Source organism: Hyperoodon ampullatus (genome assembly GCF_949752795.1).
Source record: "Hyperoodon ampullatus genome assembly, chromosome: 7".
In the NCBI taxonomy this organism is placed as follows: Eukaryota; Metazoa; Chordata; class Mammalia; order Artiodactyla; family Ziphiidae; genus Hyperoodon; species Hyperoodon ampullatus.
The window spans coordinates 106,727,592-106,741,346 of NC_136920.1; the positions used below are offsets into that span (position 1 = coordinate 106,727,592).

Below are 13,755 nucleotides of genomic sequence, written 5' to 3' on the forward strand. Positions count from 1 at the left end.
CTGAACAAGTTTTAATGAAAGGGGCTAATTTCCCACTCATCAGAACCTACACTAGAACTAAATAATGTCTGATCTACAGTAGGGTCACTTTCTTTTGTAAGTTCAGAGTTGCAGTCTTTCCTGCTAACAAAAATAAAAACATGGCAAAATGTACACTTTAAACATGAGGATTACTGTAAGGAATATATTATTGACCATGTAATCATCTACCCTGTCCTTTAAATATACAGAATACAGTAACTGTATAGTAACATAACACTTACTCTACAGTAATTTTAACATCACAGGCATTAAAAAAATCAAGAAAGAAAGCCAGAATGAACCTCAGTAATATCTACATCAGAATCTCAATTTGGAAGCAGTGAGATCAAGATGACAGAGTAAGAGGATGTGGAGTTCACCTCTCCCCACAAACACATCAAAAGTAAATATATATGTGGACCAATTCTCACTGAAAACTAACTGAAAACTAGCAGAAAGACTCCTGTTCAACCAAGACTGTAAGCAAGAAACATGTAATTGGGTAGGAAGGGAAGAATAGCAATTGGGTTGGAACCTGTGCCCTTGAGAGGGGACTCAGAGGAAAAGGCAATTACTTGAACAGACACTCAGGTGAGTACCCTGGGGAGTGAGCAGGCAGAGCCACAGACTGGATGCTCCAGTCCTGGGGCCTATGCAGAGAAGACACACTCCCTTGTATAGTTGGAGGTCCACTGCAACAAATAGAAGGGTAGGGAAAAGACTGGACTCTGCTCCTGCAAAGTGAACATATGCTGGCTAGCCCCAGAGGCAGGTCAGAGACAGGTCTGCTCTGGCAGCTGCTGGGGATCCTGTAACTGCCTCTCAACATGCCCCAGCATGAGTCAAGTGAACACCCAGCCCCGCTTACTACATGCCATGGCATGACACTGCATCTAGGGTGGGAAGGATCAGAGAAGACTTGACCATGGGACACAGAGGCAACTCAGTCCTAGGGGGAGCTCAGGTGGGGCAGAGGTGGCCATTTTGGCACTGACTCAAGCAGCACCTCAGAAGCAGCCCACGTATCTGATGGCCTCCACTCAACCACAGCTAACCTTCCAGCACACACCAGGAATCTACCCAGGACCCCATCAGCCCAGGAGAGAAGCTTCACACAGCATGGGGGTGGTGGAAGCAGAGGACAATGACCACCTGTAAGTGACAAAGGGGGCTTGCAGCAGAGGCTGCATCTCAGTACAGCTGTAGACACCTACACATGCTGCACATCAGATCTCTGCCCCAGACCCTACTACTTCAGTTCTTCTGAGGCAAAAGTCCCTGGGCAGAGAGAGGGAAAAAATACACACTTAAAAGGAAAAGAGCCAGCTCAAGGTCAACCCTCAGCGTTTCTGCTCCAGGAACTTGAGATCAGACCCCCACCTATGACAGGGCAGTGATGGCCACTGAGCAGATAAGAAGTCCAACCTCATGCCCAGTGCTGGCTCTAGCCCCTCTACCTAGATCCCCATACACTGCCAAGGTGATAGCTACCAGCACACACTGAGGAAAGATGTAATTGTTGTCCATGTCAAGTCCAGCCCTCCCATCAAAGGCCTTGGGCACACAGTCTGCATAGAGATGATTCCACATAAGAAAATCCCTAAATCCCTTCAAGACTGAAATAGGTAACTGTTTCAACTAAATTCATAGAAGTAGAGAAAGTTAACTAAAATGAAAAGTCAGAGAAACTACTCTCAATTGAAAGAGCAAGAGAAAACCATTGAAAAAATAAATAATGAAACAGAAATAAACAATTCACCAGATAAAAAATTCAAAACATTGGTAATAAAAATCTTAACTGTATTAAGGAGAAGAAATTTTCTGAACAAGGAACTAGGAAATATAAAATGAACCAATCAGAAATGAATAATGCAATAGCTGAAATCAAAAACACACTACAAGAATGAATAGCAGACTAATTGATACAGAAGGACACATAAGTGATCTGGAAAATAGAATAATAGAAATCACCCAATGAGAACAGCAGAGAGAAAAACTAATCCCCAAAAAAATCAATTTAAGAGATCTTTAAAATAACATTAAGCATTCCAAAATTTGCATTACAGGTGTCCAGAAAAGGAAAAGAGGGAGAAGGGGATTGAAAATGTATTTGAAGAAATTATGGCTGAAAAATTCCCAAACCTAAAGAAGGAAACAGACATCCAGACACAGGAATCACAGAGAGTTCCAAACATGCTGAACCCAAAGAGACCTACACCAAGACATATCATAATTAAAATAGCAAAAGTTAAAGATAGAGAATTCCAAAGACAGGAAGAGAAAAACAAAGAATTATATACAATGAAACCCTCATAAGTCTATCAGCTAATTTCTCTGCAGAAATTTTAAAGACCATAAGGTGTAGCAGGATATATTCAAAGTCCTGAAAGGGAAAAATCTGCAACCTGGGATACTCTACTCAGCAAGATTATCATTTAGATAGGAGAAATTGAAAATAAAAAAAAAACTTCATATAAAAGCAAAAACTAAAAGAATTCATCAATACTAAACTTACCCTAAAAAAATGTTGAAGGGTATTCCCTAAATGGAAAAGAAAGAATCTATAGCAAAGGGAAAATCCCACTAGGAAAGGCAAATATACTGTACAAATTTAAGATCAACAACTTAAATAAGCCAGTATTTAGATTAAAAGACAAAAAATTGTAAAAGCAACTATAACTACAATGAGCAGTTAAGGGATAAGCATGAAGGTGTAAAATGTGACATCAAAAACACAAAATTGGGGGAAGGGCATAAAAAAATGTAGATTTTTAAAAATGTGTTTGAGCTTCAATGACTACCAGTTTAAAACAAGTAAATATAATTATTGGTCAATATATGTGAATCTCATGATAACAACAATTTAAAAACCTACAATTACATATACCAAAATCAAAAAGAAACACAAACATGTTGCTAAAAAAAATCATCAAACCACAAGGGAAGAAACAAACAGAAGAAATGAACAAGGAAGAACTACAAAAACAACCAAAAAACAAATAATAAAATAGCAATAATTACATACTATCAATAATTACTTTATGTATCAATGGATTAAAACCTCCATTCAAAAGACACAGGGTGGCTGACTGGATTGAAAAGAAGACCCTTCAATATACTGCCTATAATAGACACTTCAGGGTGAAAGACACACACTGAACTATACGTGAAGGGATGGAAAAAATTATTTCCTGTAAATGGAAATGACAAGGAAACATGGATGGCCATACTCATATCAGATAAAATAGACTTAAAACAAGGGCTATAATAAAAGACAAAGAAGTGCATTATATAATGATAATGGGATTGATACAAGAAGAGGATATTATACTCATTAACATATATGCACCCAATACAGGAACACCTAAATACAGAAAGCAAATACTAACAGTCATAAAAAGGAGAAATTGACAATAATACAATAAGAGTAGGGGACTTTAACACCCCACTGACATCAATAGACAGATCATCCAGATGGAAAATCAATAAGGAAAAAGTGTTCTTAAATGACACACTAGACCATTGGGACTTTATAATTATAGGACATTACATCCAAAAACAGCAGAATACACACTCTTTTCAAGTGAACATGGAATGTTCTCCAGGATAGATCACAAGCTAGGCCACAAAACCAGTCTCAACAAATTTAAGAATAGAAATTATATCAAGTAATTTTTTCTCACCATATAGGTATGAAACTAGAAATCAACTACAGGAAGAAAAATGGGAAAAACACAAACATGTAGAGATTAAACAACATATAACTAAAAAGCTATTAGGTCAATGAAGAAATCTAAGAAGAAGTAAAAAGATAGCTCAAGACAAAGGACAATGGAAACACAACACTTCAAAACCTATGGGAATAATTCAGGAAAAAGACAAGGATGCCCACTCTGACCACTTCTATTTAACACTGTATCAGAAGTCCTAGTGACACAATCAGACAAGGAAAAGAAATAAAAAGAATGCAAATTAGAAGGTAAAAAATTAAAACTGTCCCTATTTGCATATGATATGATTCTTTACCTAGAACACCCTTAAGACTCCACCTAAAAACTATTAAAACTAATAAACTCAGCAAAGTTACAGGATACATGAGCAACATACCGAAATCTGTTGCATTATATACACTCACAATGAAAGATCAGAAAGAGAAAGTAAAAAAAAAAAAAAAAAAAAAAAAAAATCCCACTTAAAATTGCAGCAAAAAGAATAAAATAGCTAGGAATAAACTTAACCAAGGAGCTGACCAACTTATAGTCTGAAAACTATAAAACATTAACGAAGGAAACGAAGATGATACAAAGAAGTGGAACAATATCCCATGCTCTTGGATTAGAAGAATTAATATTGTTAAAATGGCCATATTACCCAAAGAAATCTACAGATTTAACATAATCCCTATCAAAATACCTATGATATTTTCACAGAATTAGAACAAATGATTCTAAAATTCATGTGGAACCAAAAAAGACCCCAAATTGCCAAGGCAATCTTGAGAAATAAAGAACAGACCTGGAGATATCACCCTCCCAGGCTTCAAATTATACTACAAAGCTACAGAAGTCAAAACAGCATACTACTAGCACAAAAACGGACACATAGATCAACTGAATAGAATAGAGAGCCCAGAAATAAACCCACACTATGACAGTCAATTAATCTATGACAAAGGAGGTAAGAATATACAATGGAGAAAAGACAGACTCTTCAACAAGTTGGTGTTGAAAAAACATGTAAAACAATGACATTAGAACATTTCCTCATACCATATACAAAAATAAACTCCAAAAATGAATTAAAGACCTAAATGTGAGACTGGAAACCATAAAACTCCTAGAGGAAAACATATGCAGAACACTGACATAAATCGAGCAATATTTTTCTGTATCTGTCCCCTAAGTCCAAAGAAATAAAAGCAAAAATAAACAAATGGGGCCTAATAAAACTTAAAATTTTTTGTACAGCAAAGGAAACCATCAACAAAATGAAAATACGACCTACAGAATCAGAGGAAATATTTGCAAATTATATGACCATCAAGGGGTTAATATCTAAAATATATAGACAGCTCATACATCCCAGTATCTAAAAAACAAAGAGCTCAATGAAAAAATGGGCAGAAAACCTGAAAAGACATTTTTTCTGAGAAGACATACAGATGGCCAATAGGACATGAAAAGATGCTCAACATCACTACTTATTACAGAAATGCAAATCAAAACGACAGCAAGGGGCTTCCCTGGTGACGCAGTCGTTGAAAGTCTGCTTGCCAATGCAGGGGACATGGGTTCGTGCCCCAGTCCGGGAAGATACCACATGCTGCGGAGCGGCTAGGCCCGTGAGTCATGGCCGCTGAGCCTGCGTGTCAGAGCAAAAAAAAAAAAAAAAAAAAAGAATGACAGCAAGATATCACCTCAAACCTATCAGAATGGCTATCATCAAAAAGTCTACAAACAACAAATTTTGGAGAGGATGTGGGGAAAAGGGAACCATTGTAAACCATTGGTGGCAATGTAAATTGGTGCAACCACTATGGAAAACAGTCTGGAGGTTGCTCAGAAAACTAAAAATAGAATTATCATATGATCCACAATTCCACTCTTGGGTATATAAAACTAAAAACACTAATTTGAACAGATACATGCACCCCAATGTTCATAGCGACACAATTTACAATAGCTAAGATATGGAAGCAGCTCAAGTGCCCATGAATAGAAGAATAGATAACGAAGATATATACAGTGGAATATTACTCAGCGATTTAAAAATAAAATAAAATTCTGCCATTTGCAGCAATGTGGATGGACCTAGAGAATATTATGCTTAGTGAAATAAGTCAGACAAAGAAAGGCAAATACTATATATCTCTTATATGTGGAGTCTAAAAAATACTACAAACAAATGTATATGCAAATGAAAATAGACTCACACAGAAGGAAAAGAAACTAGTAGTTACCAAATGGGAGAGGGAATGGGGAGGGGCAAATTAGAGGTACGGGATTAAAAGATACAAACTACTATGTATAAAATAGATAAGCAGCAAGGATATATTTTATAGCACAGGGAATTATAGCCATTATCTTATAATAACTTTTAATGGTGTATAATTGTAAAAATACTGAATCACTATGCTGTACACCTAAAACCAATTTAATACTGTAAATCAACTATACTTCAATTAAAAAAAAATCTCAATCTGTCTAACCTACTTTAAAAGGTAGTTTATGGTCAGGAGAAATTCTAGAGAAAAATAAACATAAAAACTAAAATTAAATATCTCATTTATAATTATAAGAGCAAAGAAAACTCCAGATAATTTTGATTAAAGTTATTGTACATCTATGTTTTATAGTGCTCATTTATAGAAAAAGTCCTAGTGTTATTTTGTCCACCACTAAAATATTGTTCAGTATTTGAAATTCTCTAATAGAATATTATGATCTGAACAGAGAAAGAATGCTCACGTTTTCCCAAATTAAATTAATTTTAAGTTGAAGTCAAATAATGTATTCTTAACAACTGGATGAAATTTGTCTCTCAACAGCGTCATCATGGATTGGTAAGATTAATAAATATATTTTAAACTTTTCAATCACCATGTCAGAAAAATAATGGGCACATGTCTAGAAAAGATAAAGGAGCATTTTGGAAACTGATTTGACCACAGAAAATCAGAGGTTAATTCTTCCTTTAGTCTTTTAAAATTATCTCCTGATATTTGTTTTGCAGCTTCTAATTAATAAGGCAAATGTGATGATATTTCTGGGGATTGAAAAAGAAATGTGTTGTTGTTATTATGCTTTTCCTAAGTTCTAACCTTGAGAACAAAAGTGAAGATGAATAGCATGCCATTGCTGTATCGTAGGGATGATGTAGTTCAAATGCTGGACTCCTTCCACAATGTTCTTTGAAACATTGCTACTAAGGAAAAAAAAATTTTAAAGGAACTCATATTATTTATTGATTCTCAAATCCATTGCTGTTTCAGGTTTTCCCTAAGCTAACCAGTCCACTTTATTTTGGAAGCCACTGACACAACAAAGTGCTGTAACAAGTGAACATAAAGTATATTAATAGACAGAGGTAATAAAAACTTGATTCCAAACTTTAGTGAATTTGAAAAAGAGACTTGGAGTTTTAAAACAATGATAGCCTATAAATAAAAAAGCAGATTCAAACAAAGCTCCTGCAGGATTTGTGACAAATGGTCTTCTAATCATTATTAAGAAGACAAACACAAGTCGTATTTTGTGAAGATGTTAGGTAGAGTTGATATTTCTCTAAAATTATTCAACCTACTGATTTCCAGTACTAAGTTCCATAAGGCAAGAAGAGAGGAGAATGGATAGGAGGAATGTGACAAGGGGAAAGGGACAATAATAATAATAATAGTGGTAGAAGTAACAATAATGAGCATTTATTCAACACTTAACCCTGAAGCCAAAGATATAATAAGAATTTTACATGGATTATGTCATTTAATCTTCACAAATAACTTTCCGAGGTAGGCAGCCTAATTTGTCAGAGAATTATTCGAACTTAGTCTTGATAATAGGATGAGCTTTTCGTGGTTGAAAAATCAGATTCCCCTTTGCCTCTCTTTGAAAATGCATCAGATGCCTCTCAGTGATACTTTTGCTTCTGGTAACAAACACTTATGTCTTTATAACTCATTACTGCAGAATCGAGATGTAAATCCTTTGAAACTAGGATGATGGCTACCTCACCAAATTGCTTACAATAGTGTTCTACCTCTAGTTATATAGTTAACACTAACTGACAACACAAAATGACAAAGATCATGGTTTAGCAAAAGCATTACAGTTCACTCTGCAAATGATTTACCATCATTCAGCTGTATGATTAGCTCTTGTTTTTGTTGTTTTTCTTTTTGATGGCAGGGGTGGTAGTCCATTGGTATTAAGTGCAGAGCTAAAATAGTTAAATTATAATGAAAGCCTTCACTGTAGACTAAAGAATAAATATCTTACATTATTGAAAATTAGAACTTTCTTATCAAAGTCCAATACAAAATTAGAAACTTCAGATAACATGGAGTTATTAACAAGACCAGCAATTATGGGAAAAATAATGAATATCAAGGCCAAATTTATCAACAGGATCATAATTTTTAACCCTGATTTTCTTCTTTCCATGTTTTAGGAAACTGTAAATTTGGAATTTGGAACATAATAATTCAAAAATATTACTCATCTGGTTAAGATTCCATGCCATAACTTTATTGATTATAATTTTATTTGGGCTAACTGTAGCCTCCCAAATGTCCCATTCTGGCAAACCCAGGTGAATAAGCAGAAATGCACAGAGAATGAGAGGATTTCCATCCCTATTCTAACTAAAAATCCTGCCTGTTGTTTTATTTTTAAACTGCCACTAACATGTTTAAATTATAATTGCATCTTCTCAATGAGCATAGTTCCTTATTACTGGAACTGGCAGGGGCCCTTGACATCTGAGTCATCATTTCACTGTGTCTATTCCTTACTGTGGTATACAAATTAAATAGACATACAAGATGAAATATAGAGGGGGAAATCTGAAGCAGTAACTTTAAATTGAATTAATTTTCAAATCTACAAAATATATAAAGCAATAAACATTGGTAATAATATATTCTACTTCAGGCACATTTTCAATAATATTAACTTCAATTCTAAGGCCAAAAATGCTTCAAACACTCCTAGCCAAATATTGTACTTCTATAAATCAAAACCAATACCTTTAATATTCCCTAAATTTAAAAGATAGAATAATTCCAGTGTCTTCTCTCAAGAAGTGAACATGTTCTAAAGAAATGTCTCTTTTTCAACCCTAAAATTTAATTAGAAGAGAAGTCTTGAGATACTCACTTGATACATTATTCTGCATATTAAGAAAATAATAGGATGTAAACCAGATGTTCCTAGATTATGAAATTTAGAACATAACATATTCAAAATGTAGCTAGCTTTTTACCTATATTTATGCAATATTTAAGAATAAGGCAAGCAATCCCCACAATGTTGAAATCAGTCTTACTATTTCTCTCATAGTTTGACTTCAAACAGTGGAAATAGTCATGGGTTTATGGTATATGGTTTTTAGTGAGTTTTATCATTTTTGTAATTACTATGGCTAGTATTAATAAATGTCTTCTTTTTATATGATGAAATAAATTAATGAAAGAGGGAGACACTATGCAAAATGGCTGGGAATAAGGCCAAATCTTTTTACATATATCCAGGGACCAGTAATTTTCTAAATGACACTCTAGGTTCTCTTGCCTAAATAATGACAAGTACTGCCATCATGTAATTTACTAATTATGTAATCTCCTAGTTCCCATCATCCATATCAAGTCCATAGTCACTTACCTTGTCTTTATTCTCAGTGCCAGAAGCCTCAGGCTTGGTCCTAATCACAAATGGTGTGGACAGTCGCAGCAGAACCCTTTCAAAGGTGGCAGTAACCTTTGGAGAAACAATCTCGAAGCAGTCCTCAAACCTGAGCACTTTGTGAGTGTCACATCGGAGCTGCTTCCTTAGGCCTTCCCCCAACTGAAGGACTGTCATGTGGGGGTCAAACATCAAATGGAAAGGGAAGGCTCTGCAGAAGGTGTTGATGCTAATTCTGAGGTCCGCAGGAACTTGGGAGGTTCCCTGTGGAAGGTTCTTCATGATATTAGTATTTTCACATTGTTTGATAAGGAAAGTAAGATCACTACAATTGCCTGGGTTTGAAACATCAGAGCACAGTTCCTCATTTGCAACCTGGTCCACTTCTACATCCAGCTGATAGATTTTCTTTCCTGCAGCCTTAATCATTCCAAACATTGCAAACCCCACAGTGTGGTGAGGGTGGAAGTAGTGGAGTATAAGATTACCTTCAGGGAGCTCTTTGCATAGGAATGATGGTGACTCCAGAGTGGCCTGTTTTCCAAAAGAAGTTCTAAAGTGTTCCAACAAAGCATCAAAGCCATTAAAAAAGTCCTGCAACGTGCCACCTACAGCTCGAAGGACTCTCTCATTCTCATCAAAGCATATATTAAAGAACTCCTCACCAAATCTTTCTTGAATTTCCTCAAACTTCAAACCTAGAGGTAAATGGAAGAAAATGTTAATAAAGTATAATACAAATAATTGAATTCACAGCTTTTTTAATGCTTACCAGAAGAGGCAGCTAGTGAGAGAAGCAAGAGAGGTATTTCCCTTGGGTACACAAGTTTCCCAAATAGGTTAAGTCATTAATTTTGAGTTAAAGAAAGTAAATTTCAGTTCATTTTCTGGATGCTTCTAAGATGTTAATGAGCATAAACTTTTTTGTTGTTGTTTTTAAATAGACTTTATTAGTGCAATTTTAGATTCATAGCAAAACTGAGCAGAATATAAAGATATTTTCCATGTACCCCTGCCCCCCCACACACACACAACACTCTCCCCTGGCAACTATTGATATTGTGCACTACAGTGGTACATTTGTTACAATCAATGAATCTACATTGACATAACATTATCACCCAAAGTTCATAGTTTACATTAGGGTTCACTCTTGGTGTTGTATATACTTGAGTTTTGACAATTGTATAGTAACATGTGCCCACCATTATAGTATCATACAGAGTAGTTTTGCTGCACTAAAAATCCTCTGTGTGCCACCTATTCATTCCTACCTCCCCTCAAACCCTGGAGCATGAAGTTTTTAATGCTACTAATCTAGCTGTTCTCTTTTCTTTTCAATACTATACTCCATTTGCTGTAATTATCATGAATAATATATTTTCCTTAACAATTTCCCTCATCGTTAAAGAATTTTAAGAGGCTATTATAAAGTTGTTTATTATGTCCATTCAATATTACTATTTTACTTATCACAATTCACTTGTTAAGTAGGAAATATAACCAGAGAGGGAATCTATGGTACATGAGCAGAGAAAGGCATCAGGTTATCTTGCATAAACAGAAGCACTTAAATTAGTAATCTCCGAGAAAATCATGCAGGTCAGCTAGACCCCATGAAATGAGAGACAAAACAAGGAATTAAAACTGTGGAATGATTTGCATGCATTCTTTCACTCACAAAAATGAGAGCAGACAAAACTAGAGTAGGAATCTGACCAGACAGAGTTAAAAGTCTTTAAGTTTTCTCGGTTCATACTTATTCCCAGATGCTATGGCAAAAGAAAATCTACCTTATAATAATGGTTATAATAAATAAATAAACAAACAAATAAATAAACAAACAAACACACACAATGCATTATATAGTAATTACAAGGAGAATCACACATAATCTAGTTAGATCCACCCTTGAGGAAGAGTACAGCACAGATAAAAGTGTTGAGTCTATATCCTAAAGAAAGCTTCTATGTAGAGTCACCCTAGTGCTTCTCCTCTGACCTTGGCTGAAATCAGTACATGTAGTTTACATATTCATATTTTATTTCATTATCTATCTCACCTTATAAGGAGGTCCTGAAAATCAGACAGGAAAAAACAGGTCACTTTGTTAGTGTCCTGTTAGAATGCAAAGTAGTCTAGGCTGTCTATGGCTTAGTTTGCTGTTCCTACTTTATTATTCCCTATGAGTTCTCCCCATCCAGAAGTGAGGGGATAAAACAGAGTCAATAATATTGTTTTAAAATAGAGTCCAAACACATCAAATATTTTTTGAGAACTTACCATAGAGTCTAAATATTGTGGAAGCCAAGTTAAGAAGTCAGTTTGACAAAGAAGTTCTTAAAATCCATGTGAAATGAGAAGTAGAAAATTTAAGTGAAAATCAGACCCGTTATTAAGAAGCATTTCACATTAATTTTAGTTTCATAGATCTGATATTCAAGAGAAGCTGAGAAAGTCACCTACTAAGATAAAAAACATCACTACTCATCTCATATTGTAATGTTATGAGATTGAACTTCAACATATGTTGCATTCACTAACAATAATGCCAGCCAGAATTGATTATAATAGCAGTTTTCTAACTAGTTCCCTGGTGTGAAAGAGAGAAAACAAGATAGATGATATCCACTGCAATTTGGCTCCTGTTCCAACTGCTCCATTAAAACTGCTTTTGTAGTTCCTCAACTCTTCCTCCTAAATTGCTCTTCTCTCTTGGATTATAAACCATTCTCTCCTGGTTTAATTACTAGCTGTCTGAAAAGCCCTTCACTAAAACTTCTTCTTATACAAAATCCTTACATCACCATCACTATACTGTAACTAAAAATTTATAATACATACAAATTAAACACGTCCCTTCAATGGCAATATTCTTTGCTGCTATTAATTTTTAATTATGAAATTCTTATTAAAAACTAAGTTCAGAATAAATAAAAATTCCTATAATCTGACTATATTTGCTGAACAACAAAATTCCACGGGCCACTGAAAATATTCCATGGATTGCTTCTATACTTTGAAGAGTTGTGTCTTAAAGGACTTAGGGTCTTTATGCACAGACGAGAAAAAGAGAATTTCTTCTAACTTGCATTTTTCATAACATTAAAAATGCCCTCACAGTTATTAAGAACACAGATATAATACAGTAAGCTTATGCCTCATTTCCAAATGTCATAATCCCAAAGAATCATCCAGAAAATAACAAGTAAATAAATTCATCAGAGGAAACAAAATTAAAACTACTAGTGAGTACAGCAGTCTATCAACTAGAAATCCTTGCTGCTTTAAAAAGCACTTCTGCACCTAAGATACAATGGTTATTAAGTCTCAAATGATAATGCTAAAGCCTATCAGGGTGCTAAAGTGACTTGTATCAATAAAGAAAAACTAAATTATTTTTAATATTATATGCAAATACTATACATGGCAATTCTATATACACCACAGCATTCAATTAACTAATAAATATTTTTGGTCTCACAATTGTTAAACTGTGCAAGCTGAGAAAAGAAAAAAATTCTTAGAGCTTGAAAAATTAGAACTAGGGAATGATCACTTCAACTTCTGCAAATATGCTATGAATCAATACCCAAGACTTCCACTTTAAACATCTCAAAAAATTAGAAAGCACAGAGAAAGTAGTTTAGCTCAGTCTCACTCCCAAGGTTCCACTTATAACTGATGCAAACCCCTTACTTCCAGTAAATCACCTGAAACATAGAAACAATGCTCATCTGCTATTATCACAAGAAGCTTGACATTGGGATATATAAAAATACATTTCTTAAAGAGGGAAAATTTACAATAAAACTGCTTTCATTAGCAGGTAAATTAAAGGAGTTTTAAATTACTATTAATTCATCCCTTCAAAAAAATAAATAGCCTAAATTCTGACATCCTTTAAGTGAAAATGAAATAGTGTGTTCATTCATGACATGAATCTTTTGTCCCTTATCCAACTTCACACTGTTCACCTCTTGAGGACATATATGTCTGCATACCTATCACTAGCATAATGCCTGGCACATGGAGACTAAGTATTTATTCATAGAAACTAAACATTCATCTAGAATCAAGCTTTTAAAGCTACAGTTGTGTCACATCAAAGGATACCAAGACAACTAGACACATCCTTTTCTCTCATGGGCCCCCACAGATAATTAAATTACAAATGATTGGGCTATAACAGAGGCATACATGAGCTATGACAGTATGGAAAAAAGAATGTCTGACTTTCTCCTCAGGGAGATAAAGTTTGAAAGATAATTTGAAGAAAAAGTAGGCGTTCAAAAAGCCAACAAGGAAGGAAGGAACACTCTAACAGATGGACAGT

General features: G+C 34.7%; 1 protein-coding gene across 1 annotated transcript in view; it reads right to left on the reverse strand.

Annotated features, from left to right (window-relative positions):
* The window catches only part of GUCY1A2 (guanylate cyclase 1 soluble subunit alpha 2), a gene marked incomplete at both ends in the record, with an annotated part of 393,777 nt that overhangs the window by 301,980 nt on the left and 78,042 nt on the right, over positions 1 to 13,755 (reverse strand). Inside the window, one exon of the mRNA XM_079709222.1 lies at positions 9,399 to 10,117. Within this exon, the coding sequence (XP_079565348.1) occupies positions 9,399 to 10,117 (719 nt within the window). The remainder of the gene's footprint in view (positions 1 to 9,398; positions 10,118 to 13,755) is intronic.